The 20,913-nt window shown below is 47.6% G+C and overlaps 8 protein-coding genes across 8 annotated transcripts in view; 7 read left to right on the forward strand and 1 right to left on the reverse strand.

Annotated features, from left to right (window-relative positions):
* Window positions 1-222: 222 nt before the first annotated feature.
* L228DRAFT_258626 (DUF292-domain-containing protein) lies at window positions 223-1,388 on the reverse strand. Its single transcript, XM_018334096.1, has 3 exons — window positions 1,276-1,388; window positions 1,113-1,223; window positions 223-1,048 (listed from the first exon to the last, which is right to left on the reverse strand). Exons 1-3 carry the CDS (start codon window positions 1,297-1,299, stop codon window positions 296-298), a joined length of 888 nt encoding a protein of 295 aa, XP_018190724.1. The 5' UTR covers window positions 1,300-1,388; the 3' UTR covers window positions 223-295.
* Window positions 1,389-1,570: 182 nt separating this feature from the next.
* Window positions 1,571-5,962, forward strand: L228DRAFT_280426 (hypothetical protein). The gene is made up of 10 exons (XM_018335779.1): window positions 1,571-1,680; window positions 1,741-1,791; window positions 1,849-3,134; window positions 3,192-3,424; window positions 3,582-4,126; window positions 4,181-4,462; window positions 4,631-4,909; window positions 4,961-5,028; window positions 5,073-5,165; window positions 5,211-5,962. Exons 1-10 carry the CDS (start codon window positions 1,602-1,604, stop codon window positions 5,823-5,825), a joined length of 3,531 nt encoding a protein of 1,176 aa, XP_018190725.1. The 5' UTR covers window positions 1,571-1,601; the 3' UTR covers window positions 5,826-5,962.
* Window positions 5,963-6,129: 167 nt separating this feature from the next.
* L228DRAFT_243963 (clathrin coat assembly protein) lies at window positions 6,130-7,361 on the forward strand. Its single transcript, XM_018331813.1, has 5 exons — window positions 6,130-6,192; window positions 6,255-6,294; window positions 6,365-6,394; window positions 6,516-6,743; window positions 6,844-7,361. Exons 1-5 carry the CDS (start codon window positions 6,158-6,160, stop codon window positions 6,943-6,945), a joined length of 435 nt encoding a protein of 144 aa, XP_018190726.1. The 5' UTR covers window positions 6,130-6,157; the 3' UTR covers window positions 6,946-7,361.
* Window positions 7,362-8,065: 704 nt separating this feature from the next.
* On the forward strand, window positions 8,066-8,607 carry L228DRAFT_265646 (hypothetical protein; the record flags this gene model as incomplete). Its single annotated transcript, XM_018334741.1, has 2 exons — window positions 8,066-8,131; window positions 8,212-8,607. 2 exons carry the CDS (start codon window positions 8,066-8,068, stop codon window positions 8,605-8,607), a joined length of 462 nt encoding a protein of 153 aa, XP_018190727.1.
* A 1,123-nt stretch (window positions 8,608-9,730) lies between these two features.
* On the forward strand, window positions 9,731-13,265 carry L228DRAFT_252301 (Pro-apoptotic serine protease nma111; the record flags this gene model as incomplete). Its single annotated transcript, XM_018333679.1, has 9 exons — window positions 9,731-10,129; window positions 10,189-10,306; window positions 10,365-10,487; window positions 10,538-11,278; window positions 11,332-12,279; window positions 12,342-12,700; window positions 12,754-12,880; window positions 12,933-13,003; window positions 13,101-13,265. 9 exons carry the CDS (start codon window positions 9,731-9,733, stop codon window positions 13,263-13,265), a joined length of 3,051 nt encoding a protein of 1,016 aa, XP_018190728.1.
* Window positions 13,266-13,701: 436 nt separating this feature from the next.
* L228DRAFT_280430 (histidinol-phosphate aminotransferase) lies at window positions 13,702-15,422 on the forward strand. The gene is made up of 3 exons (XM_018335780.1): window positions 13,702-13,846; window positions 13,920-14,093; window positions 14,163-15,422. Exons 1-3 carry the CDS (start codon window positions 13,761-13,763, stop codon window positions 15,217-15,219), a joined length of 1,317 nt encoding a protein of 438 aa, XP_018190729.1. The 5' UTR covers window positions 13,702-13,760; the 3' UTR covers window positions 15,220-15,422.
* A 479-nt stretch (window positions 15,423-15,901) lies between these two features.
* Window positions 15,902-17,984, forward strand: L228DRAFT_280431 (hypothetical protein). Its single transcript, XM_018335781.1, has 4 exons — window positions 15,902-17,054; window positions 17,120-17,225; window positions 17,296-17,452; window positions 17,516-17,984. The coding sequence occupies exons 1-4, from the start codon at window positions 16,040-16,042 to the stop codon at window positions 17,933-17,935; spliced, it is 1,698 nt and encodes a 565-aa protein (XP_018190730.1). The 5' UTR covers window positions 15,902-16,039; the 3' UTR covers window positions 17,936-17,984.
* Window positions 17,985-19,236: 1,252 nt separating this feature from the next.
* Window positions 19,237-20,913, forward strand: part of L228DRAFT_236297 (hypothetical protein) — a gene marked incomplete at both ends in the record, with an annotated part of 5,253 nt that continues 3,576 nt past the window's right edge. Inside the window, 2 exons of the mRNA XM_018330810.1 lie at window positions 19,237-19,333; window positions 19,405-20,791. Coding sequence (XP_018190731.1) covers window positions 19,237-19,333; window positions 19,405-20,791 — 1,484 coding nt within the window. The remainder of the gene's footprint in view (window positions 19,334-19,404; window positions 20,792-20,913) is intronic.

Consider the following 20,913-nt stretch of genomic DNA (forward strand, 5'->3'; position numbering starts at 1 on the left):
TCTTACCCTCTCACTGAAGTTTGCCACGCTAAATTTACCACCTTGACTGCGATGCAAGCCACAATTCAACTCCAGGCGTCGACCAAATATTTCAACCGAGGCAGTACATAATTCTCACAGAGGGAATCTAACAAAAATTCTGAGAAGTTGTCCTTTCGACAATGTGCAGAACTAGTCACTTGGCAGCAGGTAGAATCACATATCCCATGAAACTCTTATCAGCATGGAAATATCGTGGCAATTTCTCGGCCGGGTATGAATCGCTACAATCAACTATCAAGAGCGAAAGGCACGCTCATCTCTTTAACGCTGCGAATCTAGAAGCAAGCTCATCGACGTCAGGAATTTTCCCTCCGACAGGATTCTTTGGGTTTGCCTTTGTTGCTGACTCCTGGGTTTTCCTATCCAGACCGGCCATCTTTGGTCCAGGCCTAAGCTCCAGAGGACCAGGCATTTTTATCTTCGGACTGACGTTGTCCGTGCTCGACTTCGGTGGCGCTACGCTGACAGGAGATTTTGGTCCCATGTCGCTGGGTGGGGTAGCTTTACTTAATTCTTCGGTCGATAGCGGAGCTTCTAAATTCCGTACTGCTTGGCCTGAACTGGGCTCGTCATCATCATCTTGCTCATCATCTTCAGCAGATCCTGTCTCGTGCTTGGGCCAGTGTATGCCGTATGTCCTTGCAATTTCCTTCAAATACAAGGTGACAAGTTCCTCTGACGGCGGCTCCACCTTTAACTTTTTAACCACCCTTTCTGCCACCTTTCCATCTGAATTTTCGATTGCTTGCATGGCAAAATCCTTCCCATACTTTTCGACAAGGAGCTGTCTCGCCAACTGTAACTCCTTGACATCTGTCCGTGGTGCCGCATAAATGATAGACTTCACAGCCTCTTCCAATCCCGGGTCGCAGTCCTTCCCTTCCAGTAGTCCAATACGGGCGAGGAGCAGCTCACAGTAAAGTTCGAGGATCTCAAGAAGTTCGGTGTCTATGTCACTCCGGATAATGTTTTCGACGCGAATACGTGCGGACTCTTCTTTCCCTTGCTGTTATCTCAATTAGCGAAACGAGTGCCAAGAAAGCTGTTGTGATTTCCAAAGACCGTATTACCTCAAGGAGCTGTGCCATGCTTCTGCGTTGTTGTTTTGCGATCGCCGTGTCCTTCTGCTGCACCATTCGCAGACGTTGAATGGACAGCTTCAGCTGCACTTTAAGCTTGGACTGTTTGATTCAGCATTCGCAGGCCGAGAATTCCAAATGTTCTTGCACTCACCACCGTAGAGGATCCCGGCGCCATCTTGATGAACGAGCTTGACTATATTGGACGCGATATGTTAATTGTAACTTGCTATTCAAGGAACGATCTCCAAAGGACTGTGGGGTTCATAATGCCGCTCAGTTGCTACTCGTCATCCCCGCGGCCGCTGCGGGTCACCGATGTAACTGCGGCAGACGGCATGTTCCGCGCCAAAACCACCCTAAGATAAGAGATAACCACGCTAAGCAAAGACACGCTCGGACGTACGCTTTATAACGAAGCTCTTTTGCTAGATCATGAATTAAGACAGTGGTCATGAATTCATTCTCTGTGCTTTTAAAATGGTGCAATGGACATCATGGACCGGAGTTGCCTTTGCGCAGAATCGTGCCGAGGCGATTTGGGACAACGTGCAGAAGAGTATGCTCATTCTATAGAGAAACATATGTCAGAAATACAGTGTATGCTAACGATGGAAAGACAATCTCTGGAAGCGTATGATCAAAAATGTCACAGCTACAATGATTGCAGGTATAGGGTCAATGGTCTGTAATCTTCCGAGGGGTATAATTATTGACAGCCATCTAGTGATAATATGCCTTATACCAAATATTCCGCAGGTCTATGGTCGAGCTGCCTACTTAGCGCCGATGACAACGGTTTTTGGCCACCCAGGTAGACGACTTGGGCAGATGGTAGAGGCTTTGATTTTCGTTGCTGCTGGAGCGCTTTTGGGGATTGCATGGGCGACTTTGGGGGTCTATCTAGGCTCCCTTGTCATCACACAGAATCCACCGGCTGGCTATGCAATCCGTGCAATTTTCCTCTTGGTTGCCGTGCTTGCCCATGGTTTTCTTCGCTCGCATACACCTCGCCTTTTTCTTTTTGTCTTGCTTTTGATCATAACATCCGTCATTAGTCTTACATCTCCAGCCACCCATGTCACCGCAGCTGGTGTGACCCAGCTTGTGTATCCTGTCTTTACTGCTATGGCCATTCTACTGCTCGTCAACCTTTGCATATTTCCAGAGTTCAGTTCCGGGTATCTGGGAAGGACCACAATTGAGACGCTAGATGACGCTGCGCGGACAATTAAAGATACAGGGGCATATTTTGGCCACGTTTCACAAGGTCCTAAGAGCTCTGGTATTCCGACCAAAAAGGAGAAGTTGGCCAAGCCTCTAAAGGAGCCATCAAAACCCGAGCAAGCTACGCCAGCCAACTGGTGGGAGAAGATTATTATGTCAATTCGAAGAAATCGTTCGCATGCGCCGGAAAGAGCTACTGCTACCGCAGAAAAGCAGATTAATTTGAAAGATTTGACGGCGGCAAAACCAAAACTCCGGTCAAAACTGGCTGGCTGCAAGGCTACACAGCTTGAATGCAATTACGAACTAGCATATTCCCACCTACCACCCAGGAAATTAAAATTCATCAGCGACGAATCTATGAAGAAATTGATTGCAAACACCATTGCTCTTATTGGAGCTTGCGAAAGCAAATTTGCTATGATGGATGAAGAGACGGGCGAGGTATCCAAGACACCCAAGCCTGACGAGAACAGTAAAGTCCCTGAGGAGGATGAGGATACTGTCGAGGAGAAGGCCAATGCAGTAGATGAGTCTCAATCCGAGGATCATCTCAGTGGCACGAAACAGAAAGCTAAAAAGACGAATAAATTGTCGCGGAAGCAGAGACGGAAGGAAAAAGAAAAGTACATGCTAGAGCTTGTCAAACCTCGTCGCGAAATTGAATTTGCCGATATTAAGTTGTTTAGATACCTGATGAGGCGGGTGTCAAGGCCGATTGGGGACCTTCAGCAGGCTCTTGACGGAAGTGTACAAGTCGTGATCACTTGTATTGCCTACGTTTATGTGATGCTTCCAGATTCATTGCCTTACGCCTTGATCTAGAGTTAACGATGATTTTAGGATGTGCCTAGGCTCCCTTCCGGGGCTAAGACGCCAAGCGGAATTGTTATACCTGAGCTCGACGTCTATGTCGATAATCTGATTCAAGCATTAAACCGATTTGATAAGAACTCAAGGACGGGCTTGGAAAGCGTTACAATCCTGCCAGGCTTTGAAGAAATCGAGATGGATGTTATGCCCAGAGAAGAGATCTTCCTGGTGTCGTCTTTCCTTTTAAATCTTAGGCAAGCTGCGTAAGTCTTCCACCCTGAGACCATTCAGCTTTTCGAAAAGTCTCTTTATTTCCTTTTTGATGATACCAAGAGCTGCTTTCACTCCCAGCAGTCTCCCTATTAGCCCGCCTATTTAACCCGCCCTTTTAGTCACATTCCCGAAGACTGACAGAATTAGGGCACACGTTCTGGAAATGTTGAGACATTGCCGCTCACTTGTAGAGGAGAGGGACTCGTCTCATCATTATAAGCGGCTCTATGCTCCCCACATTCAGTGGCAAAAGTGGCTATATAGCGGCGGAGAAAATTACGAAGATGCTTCAACTGCCAAGGAGCAAGCTGGCCGAAAAGGGGCGAAAGATGACGGAGCGGATGATGACGACCAGGACGGGGATATACCCAAGTCAACGACCCACAAAACCGACCGAAATATTTCCCGTGGCTCTCAGAATGAGGACCTAGAATACGGACAATTGAATGATATAGATGGGTTCTCGAGAAGGTCTGAAGCGCGTAAAGTTGATTCAATTCTGGACTTCAAGCTTCGTAGCCAGGACAGGCCACGTATTTTGTCAATGAGGGAAAAGGTTGCCGACTTTCTCGAGTCTACACAAAATTCCGATGATTTTGCATACGCTTTTAAATTAGCGGTAGCGGTATTCTTGGTAACGTGGCCCGCGTTCGTCCCTAGCATGAATCAATGGTTTTATCTCAACCGCGGTCGTAAGTTCCTTCGGTGCTCTTCTAAGTTACGATGTCACTAATGCTCTGTTCTAGTTTGGGCATCCCTGCAGCTTATTTTTGTTGCAGAAGTTGCTATAGGTGCCTCTGTTTGGACATTTATCCTCCGGAGCGTCGGGACAACTCTTGGGTGTATCTGGGGATATGCCGCCTACGAAGCTCGTGGCGGGAACAGAATTGTCTGCGCCGCAATGATATTTATTGGGCTTATTCCTTCAGCGTACGTACAGCTAGGGACGCAATATATGAGAGCTGGAATGGTGTGTATTGTTAGCATGGCTGTCGTGGCTCTTTCCACAGAATTGAAAACGGTACCAGGTAAGGAATATGACTCTTTTCGAGCTATAGAAGCACAAAGATGCTTCTTCAAAACGGGCGCTCCAATTGATAAACTCGGCATTGTGCTTTCTTTGAAGTGGCAGCTGACACATATTTACTGTCTTATGTGCGTGCCATATTCAATTTAAATCTGCTAATGCTTGCTAGGGACTGCGACGGATAATTTCCTCAAGAGATGGATTGCATTCCTCATAGGTGGTATGGTCGCTCTTATTGTGGAAGTTGTTTTATTTCCCGCAAAGGCTCGTACAAGAATGGTGGAATATCTTGCCTCAGCAATATCGAATATTACGGAAATGGAGGGTTGTATCGCATATGGGATCGAAAGTAGGGCGAATGTCAATGTTTTCTCACCAATTATGCAGAAGCGGTTTGAAAAAGCTAGCGGAAGGGCAAAGAGCGCACTAAGGGCTGCAGAGGGCTTCTGTATGTCTGAAATTGCTTCTTAAAACTGGCATATGCTGACTGGTCACATAGTGCCCTTTTGTAGCCAAGAGCCAAGATTAAAAGGATCGTTTGAAGCTCTTGCTCTCGTGTATCGTGAGGTAATGGCTGCCCGTTCTCGAGCGAACTCCGCTAAACTTGGCAGATCATCTTTGTGCTACATCAAATAGTTGATCGAATGGACAACATGTTGCAACTACGAACAGCTTACGGCTCAGGAGTACTAGAGAATTTCAATGTACGTGTATCCTTTCACAGCGTGAACCTACTAATAAGTATGTAGAGTCAAATCTATGCCTATCGCCGCAATCTTGCCGCCTCCATCAACATTATTTTGTTTGCAGTCTATGAAGCACTTACAACCAAGTTACCTCTTCCTCAGTTCTTGCCATCGGCAAGACTTGCGCAACTTCGGATGATCAATAGGGTCCGCGAGGTCGTGACCTCTGCCAAGGACGAAGGTAACCCGAAGCAAAACCAGCCGTTGACGACTGATATTGCGCGACGTCGTGCCGTACGGCAAAAGTTCCTCTCATGGAATGCTGGCTCGGCTGCACAAGCTGAAGTGGTTGAATATTTAGAAGAACTCATTGACCTGTCAAAACTCCTGGTTGGAGCAAATGAGTTTCGGAGTGGCATGCTCCTTCGGCCTACCTACCGCGAATATATCGACAAGAGCGGCAAAGAAAGCCAGACTGCTACTGTTGTGCACGACAATGACGTTTCTACCCGGAGAGCCGCGACCGGACTCACTCAAAGAAAAGGTCGGAGGGGCAGCGTCAAGTCAGACATATCGGCCGAAGACGATGTTCCTACGACGCTGAAAAGGATTCAATCCAGAAGAAGCGATGCTAGGCTTGAACGGAAAAAGACCAATGAAAGCGCGGAGAAGCTGTAAATTACGAAAGGAAATGTAATTAGAAATGAAGATCTTGATAAACAAGTAAATAGATAACTTTGTCAGAGGGCTTTGCTTCCCTGTCTACCTACGGTGTAGATTAGCATTAGTTAAAGAGCGGCAAAACTGGCGCGGGGAAGTGAGGGAGCTGCCCTCTGAGGTCGGAAGATCGGAATTTGATGAGCCGACACCGACATGAGTAACACAGGGTAACCTTTCGGTACCCCTCCGTATCACTTTACCAGAAACCTATTAGGGAGAACCCCTGGGGTTTGCTTTGGGGATAATCTTCAATTGAATCCGGCGGTCTGGCGGCGAGCGTCATTCTCAATATGGTTCTGTCATTTATTCTGATACAGAATCGACAGTATGGCATCTCTCTTTTTTCAATCTAATCATTTTATGGTTCTTCAAGTTGACCTGCTCCAGAGGGAAAACACGCCTGGCAAAGTGGTACGCTCCGTATAATGTATGTACGAATTCGACCAAGACCCCATTCTTTTATGGCTGGCTAAATACTTATTGACACCCGACTATAGGATGAGGAAAAGATAAAACTCAAAGGCGAGGTATGATGATCCACTCTGCTCTACCTGTAAAACACCGCGAGCCTCGTTGTATTAAAACACAATGTCGCAATATATAATGCCGCCGAAAGCTCTCGCTGAATGGTGTACTTTCATACAACAGGTCCACCGACTGGTCGCACCTCGGGATCAAAAATATCAATCCAACTTCGTCGAATTTCGTAACAATAAAATTGTCTACCGGCGATACGCAGGCCTGTTTTTCTGCGTCTGTGTTGATGCCAATGACAACGAGTTGGCTTATCTTGAAGCAATACACTTTTTCGTTGAAGTGTTAGATTCGTTTTTTGGAAATGTTTGCGAGCTGGACTTGGTGTTCAACTTTTACAAGGTATGTTAGAGATTGGCTCAAGGTGCAAAATATCTGGAAGAACAGACACGGGCTATAAGGGTCCATGGGACGCATATATGATACTAACGGACAAATTCAGGTCTACGCCATCCTCGATGAAGTCTTCTTGGCCGGAGAGATCGAAGAGACGAGTAAGCAAGTTGTGCTGACAAGGCTGGAACACTTGGACAAACTCGAGTAATGTATACTTCTGCATGTGTGAAGTCCCATCATGCGTTTTGCCGGAATCTCTGGGGTTTCTTTTTATTACGGGGATGAGGGGCCTGGCGTTGGGGGGTTTGGAACCGCTCAAGCTATCTGAGCGTTTGCATTTTAATACAAATATTTAGCCCGAAGACTTTGCCATACCATGGTTGCTATGTTCAATTTAAGTCACTTCGAAAGTGCTTGTTGCTGTTGTCCTTCATATACGTGTTATATGGTCGTTTAATTTTGCTTGAGGCACCCCGCGATGGACAATTTTTGACGAAAAATTCTCCTGTTATGCTTTGGCTGATATGATCTATAGGTGCGTCAGTTATCAACCAAGTTATTCGCTGTCGTTAACAGCATTGTTCCATCGGCAACTTAAGAGTATTACAGTGAGATAACCTGGTTTCTTACAATGAAGACGCTAACTTAGGCAATTAAATGGCAACAAGAAGACGTTACAGCTTTTGATACCTGAGATTTAATGTCCTTTGGAACATACAGCTGCACTACAGAAATCCAGCTACTCCGGAACTTCTGTAGATGCTTCCCAACAGCACTGGGGCATATTTTTGTTTGCCCCCCATTAATGCAAGAACTGAGTTTGACCGATGTCCTTTATTGTTCCTACGTGTGTACACTTAAGATTTTGCCACCCAGTTGCGCGTTTCCCATCTCACAAACGGGTTGACTCGACAACAACGCACTCGCTTCCTACATCTGAGCCTCTTTCACACTTCTTCCTCCGAATTTCACTCTCACATTCCCACTGTCAACACTTAGCCCTTGAACTCGAGACGCTCTGAGTCCTTTTCATCTGTTACTACGTAAGTTCTTCCCTTGAGCTTACTCTTGGGTCAACCAGACTCATAATAATTTCTCGCGTGTCCGCTCATTCCCAAAGGCTTAACGGGCTCTATTGACAAGCTCTCTTGCTCACGATTAATCTTTCAGTTTGCAGCTAAGTCTTTTCAACGGTCTACTTTACAGATCCGTACTGGGCTCTCACCATCAAAGAGCGAAGGTCAGTCTCACCTGGAAGACCTACCCTTAGATCCTCCTCAATATTCATGATGAACGCTACTCTTAGCATACAGCTGACAGATCCAGAGATGGCTTCCGAGAATGTTCCAAGTACCCCAACCAAGTCTGCTAGAGGCTGGACTGACGGAGAAAAGGTAGGCCGTCCATTCCCATGCCGTTCTTGGTTCTCACTTATTGCTCTCTTGGGTGGCTGCTGACATTCTCGATGTGACAGTTGGCTGTTGTTATGCAAGTCATTGCGCAGAATGGAGCCAATCCCAAATGGGACTCCATCAAAGTCCCAGAGGGCCGCACCGTCAAGGCTGCTATGCACGTTTGGCAGGCGCTGAAGAAGCAGGCGGATACCGTCCCGCTCACTGACCCTGCCAGCACTCCTTCGCGCAAGAGGAACGCTCGCTCGACTAAGCCTAAGACTGCTGTTGGAGAGACTGGTACTAAGAAAAAGAGAGCGGTCAAAGGCAAGAGGGCAATGAACTTCGATGAGCCCAACGATGAGGAGGACATCGACGCTGAGCTTAAACTCGAAGAGGAATTTAAGGATGCTCAAGTGAAAGGAGAGGATAATGACTATGGGATCAAGGACGAGGAGGCTGATGACTATGAAGAATAAATGAGACATCTCTAGTTCTTCTGCGTGGATTGTTGCCATACAGAAGCACTCGAGTTGTTTGCTGTCATCTTCATTCGCCTAGGCTTCGAACGAAGACTAGCTGTCAGAACAGTGGGATCAAAGTTACCGTTTTACGCACTTGATTAACCTAAGAATTATCATCATTATTCTCAAATGATTGTTGCCGACAAATGTAGTACATGCAGTGTTCTCATATTTGGCTTCGTGAGTGGCAAGGTTTCGAAATGACAATAACTCAGGCACCTTTGAAGTTATGTGAATTGTCTAAAGAACGGTCAATGCGGTACTGATTTGACTAAATGGATTTCTATATGTAAAGTCTCAACGACAGGTAGGCCGGATTTTTTGAGGGCGCTATTAATGATACACAACCTACAGATCAGCGTCGCGTGGCCGTATGTCACTAAGACAATGTAGGAGATAGCGAGCCATGGGCGGACCATAGCTAAATATTTTCCATAGCGCCACTCACTACTTTCAGCGGCGCTTAACTAACTAATTAGATTCGGAAGAAAGACACCGGAGCCCCTGCAAAAAACTAGTAACTAAAAAGGTACACAGCATCGCTAATGTACGGGCATCTGTGCAAAAGTCCTCTATCGCAATCACGGAAACTAGCGAGCAAGAAGAGATCCAAACGCAGACGACCACCAAGGTAAGATTTCATCAATCAGTCGTCCTCTCCCATATTTTTATATCACCGAATTTTACCACCCACAGATTCAAAGACCCTGCTGGTTGTGAAGACCTATCCACTGCCTATAGTGAGAGAATCTTCCACTTGGGTCGTCCGCTCTCTTATTACCTCATCTGCGAGCCGTCGGGCCAATCTTTTATGCGTCTTGGCCGTTCATTTGGCTTTCGTATACCTGTTCAATCAAACATCCTAAATCTTTACGGGCTCACTTTCTCCCGTCAATTCTGGCATTCACAGGGACAACTTTCCGCTCAAAGTCTCATATTTAAAAGATACTACGCACGGATCTATTCTAGAAATTCAGGGGTTTCTATTCGCACCTCTTGCAATCCACTTTCGCCCTGCCTCCTTCTCTCCAACTTGTCGAACACTGCTCATTTCTCGACGAAAGCCTTGTGTTACAGAATGGAACAGCACGATACTCGCATCAAACGCAAAGAGCATCCGGTTCCAGGAACCGAACGACCTGCCAAGCATCCAAGAGGTGAAGAGGGTTATGGGGAGCAAAACGGGATTCAGAACGGTGTCTACCATGGACAAGACAACGACGGGGATATCCAGTCGCTCCCGCTAGCTGTAGCAGCGGCTGAGACTGCGGAGTGGCAGGCAACTATTGAGAAGGTGGTGAGGAATGTGGTTTCAATCCACTTCTGTCAGACCCATTCATTCGATACGGACCCCGCCATCTCGAGTGAGGCCACTGGATTTGTTGTGGATGCAGAGAGAGGTTATATCCTCACAAATCGGCATGTGGTGTGCGCTGGTCCATTCTGGGGTTATTGCATTTTTGATAACCATGAGGAGGTATGTGTGCTTATGACTTGTGGTGGTCTTGTGAGGTTTGGTACTGATCTCTGAATTAGTGTGATGTTTATCCCGTTTATCGCGATCCCGTTCATGATTTCGGCATCCTAAGGTTTGATCCTAAAACGATCAAATACATGCCTCTATCGACTCTGGAATTGCGCCCCGACCAAGCTCGTACGTTCTGATACTTTCCAATCTACTTCCTGTTACAAGGCCTTCTAACCAAAATTAGATGTTGGATGTGAAATTCGCGTGGTGGGCAATGATGCTGGTGAGAAACTCAGTATATTGTCTGGCGTGATCAGTCGGCTAGACCGAAATGCGCCAGAATACGGCGACGGATACAGCGATTTCAGTAAGTAAACATATCATTCCGAAACAAACGCTATTCTAACTATTGGGTAGACACAAACTATATCCAGGCTGCTGCCGCAGCAAGTGGGGGTAGTTCCGGAAGTCCTGTGGTCAACATTGATGGAAATGCGATTGCATTACAAGCTGGCGGCCGAGCAGATGGTGCTGCTACCGACTACTTCTTGCCCTTGGATAGACCGCTGCGCGCCCTACGTTGCATTCAACAAGGAAAGCCAGTCGCTCGCGGGACCATCCAAACTCAATGGATGATCAAACCCTTCGATGAATGCCGCAGGCTTGGCCTGTCCTCGGCATGGGAGGCTGCGGTCCGCAAAGGCTTCCCCAAGGAGACAGGGATGCTCGTAGCTGAGATTATTCTTCCTGAAGGCCCAGCGGATACGAAACTTGAAGAAGGAGATGTTCTGATCAAGGTCAATGGCGAGCTGTTAACTCAGTTTGTCCGATTAGACGATATTTTGGACACGCATGTGGGCCAGAAGATCGCCCTCTTGGTACAACGAGGTGGCAAGGATGTGCAAGTAGAGGTTGACGTGGGCGATCTGCACGCTATCACTCCAGATCGATTTGTCACTGTTGCGGGTGGCTCCTTCCATGATCTGTCCTATCAACAAGCCCGGCTGTACGCAATTCCCGTCAAAGGAGTATACGTCTGCGAGGCTGCAGGATCGTTCAGATTTGAGAGCACCGATTCAGGCTGGCTTATCGACTCGATAGATCAGAAGAAGACGCCAGACCTTAAGACATTTATTGAGGTCATGAAAGGAATACCCGGTAAATAAGACTCGCAATCATAAGGCAGGACAATTGCTAATGCATTATCTAAGACCGTGCGCGCGTTGTGGTGACCTACAAGCACCTCCGGGATCTTCACACGTTGAACACGAGCATTATCTACGTTGACCGCCACTGGACGAGCAAAATGAGAATGGCGGTACGAAATGACGAAACTGGTAAATGGGACTTCACTGAGCTCGCTGATCCAATCCCGGCTTCACCACCTGTTCCTCGCAAAGCCAACTTTATTCGGTTGCCCAGCGTCAGAGATCCGGAGGCCGCCGATATTATAAGGAGCTTTGTCCGCATCAGCTGCTCTATGCCTGTAAAGCTCGACGGCTTTCCTCGAGCTCGGAAGGTCGGGTTTGGCTTGGTCATAAATGCCGAGAAAGGCTTGGTGATAGTGTCGCGAGCAATTGTTCCGTATGACCTCTGTGACATTTCCATCACCATTGCCGACTCGATTATAGTTGATGCTAAAGTCTTGTTCCTGCATCCTCTGCAAAACTACGCTATTGTTCAGTACGATCCTTCATTGGTTCAAGCACCTGTCAAGAGTGCAAAACTGAGTTCCGAGTGGATCAAGCAAGGCGCATCTACCATCTTCTTAGGTTTCAACCAAAACTTACGAGTTGTTGTGGCACGAACGACGGTAACAGATATCACCACTGTTGCGATTCCAGCAAACGCCGCTGCGCCGCGTTACCGTGCTATCAACCTCGATGCCATCACCGTTGACACTGGCCTCAGCAGTCAGTGTGGTAGTGGTGTCTTGGTCGCTGAAGATGGTACTGTGCAGGCGCTTTGGATGAGTTACCTCGGAGAGCGATCAGCCCATACCAATAAGGATATTGAGTATCACTTAGGTTTGGCCACACCCTCTCTGTTTCCCGTCACCAATCCGATCCAGAGTGGTATTGTGCCTAAGCTAAGGATGCTCAATATCGAAACCAACACGGTTCAAATGAGCCAGGCCCGGATCATGGGTGTCTCTGAAGGTGAGTTGTATTCTATTGAGACGAATCCATTCACTGGCGTCAAGCTAACGATATTTGCATAGAATGGATGCAGAAAGTTGAGCAGGAAAACCCTGAACGTCACCAGCTCTTCATGGTGCGCAAGGTGGAATGTGGTCACGCCTTTCCCCAGGTGCTGCAAGAAGGCGATGTCATCTTGACTCTCAATGGCAAGCTCATTACCAGAGTCTCTGAGCTCGATGTTATGTATGACAATGAAATTCTGGATGCTGTCATTGTTCGGAATTGTGTGGAGATGAACCTCAAAGTTCCGACTGTATCCACTGACGATCTCGAAACCGATCGTGCTGTCATATTCTGTGGCGCTGTGCTGCATCGGCCTCATCACGCTGTAAGGCAGCAGATTAGTAAGATGCACTCAGAGGTATATGTCTCAGCCAGGGTAAGAGTGACACTATAACCCGTCCACGCTTTTTCGATGCTGACAACACAAAGACCCGAGGATCTCCGTCGTATCAATATGGTTTAGCTCCTACGAACTTCATAACCGGTGTGAACGGCGTGGAGACCAAAGACCTCTCGAGCTTCGTTTCTGAAGTAAACAAGATTCCTGATAATACATGTAAGCTTCCTTTTATTTTACGAAATGAAATTTTACTGACTTTCAACCCTAGACTTCCGCCTGAAAGCTGTCACCTTCGACAATGTCCGTTGGGTGGCTACCATGAAGAAGAACGAGCATTACGTGAGTACAGCCCTAGTCCCAGGAGACTGGCTCTTACCTCAGCATATCAATTCAGCTCCATCTTGTTTGTCTGGGATTGACTGACACGACGTGATAGTTTCCTACCATGGAGTTTATAAAAGACCCGAACGAATCTTGCGGTTGGAGGAGGATCAGCTATGAGGGTGGTTCGCCCCACAGAGGTGCAGGTACTCTTACCGCGGAAATAATGGATGAGGGCATCGATCAGGAGGACGCCGTTGACGGTGATGACATTGAGTAAATGCGGCAGAACCAAGCTCGGAACTCATCTTTATTCGTTGTTCAAAATTTCACATCCTTGTACTTTTATGATCGTATCTGCATTGGCATTAAAAATTGGGAGGAATCGAGAACGTGGAGCAGGCGTCACTGGTCCTATCGGGTTCTCATACCAAACTTCCGTCGTCTACATTTTTGACAGCGCATTGATTGTAGACACATCATATTTCACCTTTGAACATATTAGCATCAAACATAGCTCAGTATTATCGTCATTTGCTTATATCATTTTATTGCTGCTAAATTTGCGTTCCTCTTGCTCCGCAGGCCGTCGTGATTGAGGTCCGTAATCGGCACTTGCTTCGGGAGAACCGTGAGTCACTCCGGCTCGCTCGCTTGGTGGCCCTGACTACTGTATATTATGCCCCGCGATGCGATAATAGACCGTCCCGCGAATTTATCAGTTGAAGCATCCACAGAGCGATTTACATTGATATTTTATTTGCCCTTCAGCACAATGGCGCAAAGAACGTCTCCATTTAATATTCAGACATGCGCGCGACCGAATATCCTCGCATTGCAGCCTTACCGATGCGCGAGAGAGTGAGCTGATCCCGTTTTTATCATTATAGCCTCTCATCTGGCGCAATTGCACTGACGCATTAAACGTAAATAGTGACTACAAGGACGACGGGACGAACATTCTTTTGGACGCGAACGAGAACGCATATGGACCTGGATTGTTCCTCACAAATAATGGCAAAATCGCCAATGGCAGCATCAATCAGCATGGCGAGGAGGAGCGTGAACTTGAGGTCGACTTGCTTGGCCTGAATCGATACCCAGACCCGTAAGAACAAGTAGCCTTCGCGGTTCTTTGGTCGTTCGGACTCAGTAAACTAACTGCGACTTTCTGCAGCCATCAGATTGAGCTGAAACAGAAGCTCTGCAACCTTCGTAACACCCACACCCACACTTCGAAAACTCTAAAGCCCGAGAATCTCTTTGTTGGCGTCGGCTCTGACGAGGCGATCGATGCTCTTCTTCGATGTTTCTGCACACCGGGGAAAGAGAAAATCCTTACATGCCCGCCAACATATGGCATGTATGGCGTCTCCGCGCAGGTAAATGACATTGAAATTGTCAAGGTTCCGCTCGATGATTCCAAAGAATTCACCTTGCGGCCGGATGCTATTAACGCGAAGCTTTCCGAGGATCCTTCTATCAAAATGGTCTACATATGCTCACCGGGCAACCCAACCGCGGGAACTATTGCCAAATCGGACGTGCAGAAAGTGCTCGAGCACCCGACTTGGAACGGTGTGGTCGTGGTGGACGAGGCATACATTGATTTTGCGCCGGAGGGAACTAGTTTGGCTGAATGGGTCACTGAATGGCCGAACCTGGTTGTCATGCAGACGTTGAGCAAAGCCTTTGGCCTTGCAGGCATCCGATTAGGCGCCGCTTTTACAAGCCCTGAGATTGCTGCGCTCCTAAATAACATGAAGGCTCCTTACAATATTTCCAGCCCGACAAGCACGTTGGCCGCGGCCGCCCTGTCTCCCAAGAATTTGAAGGTTATGCACGAGAATCGGGAAAGAATCATTCAACAGCGGGAACGATTGATAAAGGAACTTCCTCAAATTCCGGGCGTGGGAAGGTTCCGAGGCGGCTTTGACTCGAATTTCCTTTTGTTAGAATTCCTGGATAAGCCACGGCAAAACGGAGGCAAGCCCTGCAACGAGACGGCGCTCAGCGTTTACGAAGCGCTAGCGGAGAAGAAGGGCGTGGTCGTACGTTTCAGAGGGAAAGAGTACGGCTGTCAAGGATGCTTGCGCATCACAGTCGGAACGGAATCCGAGGTGGATAGGTTTCTCGCTGAACTCAAGGATGTCCTTGCGGAGATCCTGGAAAAGAAGAAGGGAGCCGCTGATGAGGCAGCGAAGGAGCAAAAGGCAAATGATATCGTTGCATGAGGCTGATGCAGCATGCTGCTCACGAGGACGCTGAAAGCTGCTGCTTGATAGGGCAAGCCATTTGTTTTGTTGTCGTACCCTTTCATGCATGCCTCATCTGCTTACTTCTCTCTCTCTTCTTTGTAAATAATGACGTATGTTTGGATATAATTATACCTTAGACAGCACAAAATAGTAAATACAGTGTATCATCAAAACCAGAGTCAATCCCTCAGCCGTTTTCGGGAATCTAATTCTGTCATTTGCATAGTGTTTATGCTGTATTGGAATCTCAAGGACCGCATGGGCCAGCAGTTCGCATGACCCCAAGCTAAGGTAGTATGCACACTGATAGTCCGAACAGTGACTTAACAACCTCACGCAGCAATGTTGTTATCTTGTCACTGCTACCATACAAATTTCCGTGGCTGGCAGACTACATCATTAATGCTAGTTGAGCATTGATTGATCTCTTTATGGGTGATAGAAAAGGGAATAAACAAAGCAGATATGTTGCTTTCGCAGCTTCACTTTGGATAGTGAAGCGAACTACACTGCTTTGGGAATTTTCATTATACGTGAATCCTAAACGCCACGTTTGCTTTTTGGAGAGTCATTTGGCTCCTTCCCTTGTGTGTTCTATTATTTGCATTTGCTTTTGGATATTCACAATGATTATCGTTCTGCTATTTCTACCACGCATCCCCTCCAAGCTTCTCACAGCTTCTGGTTCCAGCTGTGATGAATTTCAACCCTGAGAAAGAAACACTCTCACACATTTGATAACAATAGTAAAGACGTCCTTTTCAGTATCAATCATTTTTTTGGATTTCTCTTCACCATGTCATCGTCAGCATATGACCATTCCTCGCCGTCCTCAATTAGAAGTCCAAAGTCGACAGACGAGACGGCATTACTTAACGGAGAATCCTTCCACTGGGAGCCATTTCGTGCGGGTGCGCCGGGGCCTCTTCCCTGGCTACCGGTTCGCATACTGCCTATTGTGAAAGGGGACCAAAGAATCATTAATGGATGGGAGTTGGTCCGGCCATTGATTGGACCAGTTCTTCGAGACTGGAAAATCGACTACAGGAGCTTTACAATCTTGCGTCGTCGCCCTTATGAGAATGCCACCTTCCAGCATAAATTCGAGTCCGACATTACGCTGGTGGTTTCGGCGAAATTTCAATTCGATGATAGTTGGAAAAATGCCATCTCAGAGATCAGGGCGATCCTCAGGAGCAACGATCTGGCCGAAGTTGTCGTGGAATTCATTGACCCATGCACGGCGCCATCGAAGAATTTCCTTCCAATAATGGAGGATGACCCCATTGTCTCAGTATGGGAGGGTATGAGATTAGACGTCCGCAAAGCACTTGAAACTTGTCCCTGGACAAGCATCAACGTCGTGAGAAAAGAGAAAATGGATGTGTCAGAAGACAAATATCCTGTAACTATCGTTGTAATTGTCCCCGTAGACGATCATCGTCTGTTCGTTGAGGAATACGAAAAGCTAAAGGCGATATGCAGGCGGTATGGCTTCAGGGACATGGAGGTCCAGATCTTACATGGCCCTGGTCCTCTGTGGCCAGGCCGCACTGTTGAACCTATACTGTCATCTGATGCGTTTGTGAACCGTCTAGCATCCGCGCTCGAAATTCCCAGACCTGATACGTATAGCAGGCGAGTTGCAATGGGGGTCTCCATGGGACCGCGCGGATCTGCGGACATTCGAAATGGAAGCTTTGGTGGATACGTTGAGCTCATTGATCCAAAAAGTGGGAAGTCACATGGGATTTTCGGGTTGACGTGCTACCACGTCATTGAACCTGCAATTCCAAAGGAAAGACAGGCGGGTAATTCTCGAAGCCACGGATTAAAAGGCTGTTAAATTTTTATCTGACATGTTTTGACTTATTAGTATACGCCGAACAGGGGATTGACCCCAGCGATAGCCTCGGACGGTCGTTGGTTCTCGAACAACCTGGCTTTAAAGATCATTCGAAGTATATGCAGACCTATAAAGAGTGCGTAGATTGGAACCCTGACAAAGCGTCAATAAAAAGTGCTGAATATTACGGCTAACTGAACAAACAGTGACGACGTTGAAAAGGAACGCATGAAGGTATTTTGGGACAATCATAAGACGCTTGGTACCGTCTTTTGCGGATCAGGACTCAGAAGAAAACTCGGAGACCACATAATGAACTGGGCTCTCGTTGCAGCAGAAAAGGACCGAATAGGAGATAATTCAGTCCGTACTCTCTGCCCCCGAAGATGTATTTGGCTTCCAGAAAGAATATTAATAGTATTATAGCTTCCTAGCGGTCCCGATAACTGGGCGTTTGAATCGACGGAACATTTAGAGGCGCGAAGTATATTTGCCGGCAAGTGCTTGAGCACGGTTGGAAAGCTTCTGGACGAGGAGTTTGTCTTTAAAAAGGGAAAAGCCTCGGGTTGTCAAGTTGGTCTCCGTACCGCAATCAAATCGGAAGTGAGAATACCTGGAGACAGAGAATCTACCGAGCATGCCTTTGTTGGATTAGCTAGATCTGCGTTTGGCGAGGATGGCGATGCAGGTTCGATGGTGTTTAGCAAATCTGGCCAATGGCTCGGCCTCTTTTGGGGAGGCGATCCTTATGGAAGTTTATCCGGGACGTCCTTCGTGACTGATTCTCGGTGCATAATTGAGGATATTGAACGAGTGACTGGATGTCAGGTCAGATTGCCAAGATGAACTACTCCTTGGAAGGGGCAGAAAGGGCATTGCTCTCACACATCAACGTCCAAACAATTAGTATATGGGATGGATAGACCCATTCTCGGAATTGCTTGTTGAGGAGTGTTTCAGTGGATCATCTGTCTCCTTTTCTGCCCCCTGATTGTCTCTTTTTCCTTATTAGTATTACCTCAAACGCTGGAGTCGATAATTATGATAGATATTATGAAGAATGAAGCTAAATAAATGTCTGCCTGTTGATCATCTACAAAAACTCCATAAAATCATATGGTTGACATAGCTGAAAACAGTCATGGCATTGAGGCTGAAGAGGTAAAGAAGAGACTGGCCTTGCTGGACAGTATGGATGATGATAAATATGTTGAAGAAGCAAAGCTAGAGATTGAGAACGGGATTACAGCCTTGATATCTTGAATTATGTTACCACACTGAGCCTTGTTCCAATTCCATCATTGTATGCACGATTTGCCTTGATATCAGCCTTCCTTAAGGCATTCGTTGGGCGCGGACGAATACGATTCAGGCGAGAAAACCAAATCAGGTTGCAGCTGACAGCCTTACAGAGTAATGCCAACTCACCCGCAATGAATGGAATTCCGATTGTACTGCCCTAGACTTCCAACACTTCTCACACTGCGTCATTCGCCATCGTCTTCCTGATCGCATCACTGTTCGGTTTCAGAGGCTGCGCTTTTCAAGTGAGACGAGAATTCTCTTTTCTCTCATTCGTTGGTACCGTCCTGACAGTATTCATCTACTTGCCCCGCGACTCCCCCGTAAACAGTTGACCCTATACGGAAAGATCTAGTTAGTCCTTCGCCAACCACTAGGACAGCACTACTCAGGCAACAGTAGGACAAAACATTTATCACTCTCTTCTGATGTCGAGAGCAGGTTCTATATTTGAAATACATTAAAAGAAAAGAATTTGAAGGATCGAAAGTCGGACCTGAGCTAGCAACAGCCTATCAGCCTTTGTTTTGCGAAAATCGCTTGCCAAACTTTCTTGGTCCGTCCCGTCTGCGTCCGTTTATAATTTGCAAAAACTCTCAGCAACCACAACAATAGAGCTGGGACAGCAGTAGCAAGACACACGGGCGCAGGGTCATGCTATAGCGACTTCAGTACGGCGTCATCGCCCAGAAATAGACAGCAGCGATCCGATCAAAACCTGGCAATAACGCCCTGCGAATACGATACCACAACCCTTCATGCGAGTTGGCGGTTTCCAAGACACGCTCTCCTTTGCTTCTCGTTTCTTCTGGTTTGATGTCCCTGTCAGGGCGCAGTAATCAAAAATGGTGAAGGTAGATTACAACAGGGAATACTACCGGGATCTCGAACTGCAACCCGGAGCAGACCTGGTACAGATCAAGAAACAGTTCAAGAAGTTGGGTTGGTTACACTTGAACGTCCAAAGACAAATTTTAGAGTCAAAGTATAGCTAACTTTTAAGGTGCAAACAGCTCTCAGATATCATCCAGATCGCAATCCGGGGAAGGAGCTGGAGTTCAACTCCAAGTTTCAGGCTATTCAATCTGCCCATGAGGTCCTATCAGACCCGGATCAGCGACTTAAATATGATGCAAATCTGAAAAGGACTGGTCGATTCTACGTTCGTCCGACACCACCGCCTCCAAAACCTTCGCCTCTTCGGAAGCCAACAACAACGACGGGCCAACCTAATCCTACGCGCCCGCCGCCCCCGTCGACCCAGCGGCCAAAATACACCTCAACCCCATCAAGTGGGGCCAGCCGATATGCGGACTTTGGAAGCGGCCCGTGGATGCCGCCACCGCGCCAAGCTTATGATGCTCAGGCAAGAACAGACACGTACAGAAAATGGGAACATATGACACAGGCCCAGCACCAAGCTCGCCAGAATGCCTATCCTCCGCCCCCGCCCCCAAATGTACCTCCTCGAGCCACTCCCCCGAATGGCGCATCGGCTTATGCACGGCAGAAGGCTAGAGAATCGTCGCCGAGAACGGGCGAAAGACCTTCTGCTGCGGACGAGGAAAATCGAGCGCGTAACACATTTCCTGGCATGTCTCGCTCCCAAAGCACACGGATCCCAAGGAAAAATGGCTTCGATCCTGGTACCCCTGGCGGGGACGAGCCTGCAGCTCCAAACACATCGGCCTATTTCAATACGTCCCGAGGCGAGCGTCCCTCTCCCGCGCGATGGTCCACTGCGTTTCCCGAGGCCACTAAACCGCGAGCCCCTACTGCGAAGAAAGCGGATCCACTAGATGATCTTAGGCGGTCTGCCTCCGATGACCATGTTGCCACGGGCAGTCCTCGAGTTCGTACTCCATACGCCGCCACGGGAGGGGAGAAAACATTTCTCTCTGGCGCTGGACTGGGAAGATCAGCCACAACTCGCGAGGTCCCAAAGAGGACAGACTGGAATGGCACGACGCCGAGTCGTCACGAAACCACGTCAGGTCGGCCCGATGAACGAGGGCGCAGCGCGAGCCCTAAGGCTCAGAATCCTAATGGCGGGCCCCGGGATGCTGATTCAACGTCTTCTTCTGCGGACAGTATGAACATTGGCGTGGGGGCAAACAATAGAAGGTTCAAGAAGGCAACGGGCGTGCGGGGCAGTCGCATTCGCAGACCACCCGCGCAGCCTGGTGCACGCTTCAAGCCCTTTGTGGAGCCAGACAGCTCTGATGATGATGGTAGAACCCAGAGCGACGACAAGAATGCGGGGCATAGGAATAACGAAAATGCAAACAAGAATGATTCGTCAGCGTACGCAACGAGTACTTCTGCAGACCGAATTAGAAATTGGCAGCAAGGTTTCCCTGATCGATGGGAGCCTGGGCCGGAAAAACTGCATAACAACATGTATGGACATTTCAAGCTCTCCTTTATTTCAACATTTTACACTGCCCGGAGCTATGCTAAGCCAGGGTGCTCTTGGATTCATTTACACCTTTTGTTTTTTTTTTTTTTCTTTTTCTTTTTTT

Source organism: Xylona heveae, assembly GCF_001619985.1.
Source record: "Xylona heveae TC161 unplaced genomic scaffold L228scaffold_2, whole genome shotgun sequence".
Classification (NCBI taxonomy): Eukaryota; Fungi; Ascomycota; class Xylonomycetes; order Xylonales; family Xylonaceae; genus Xylona; species Xylona heveae.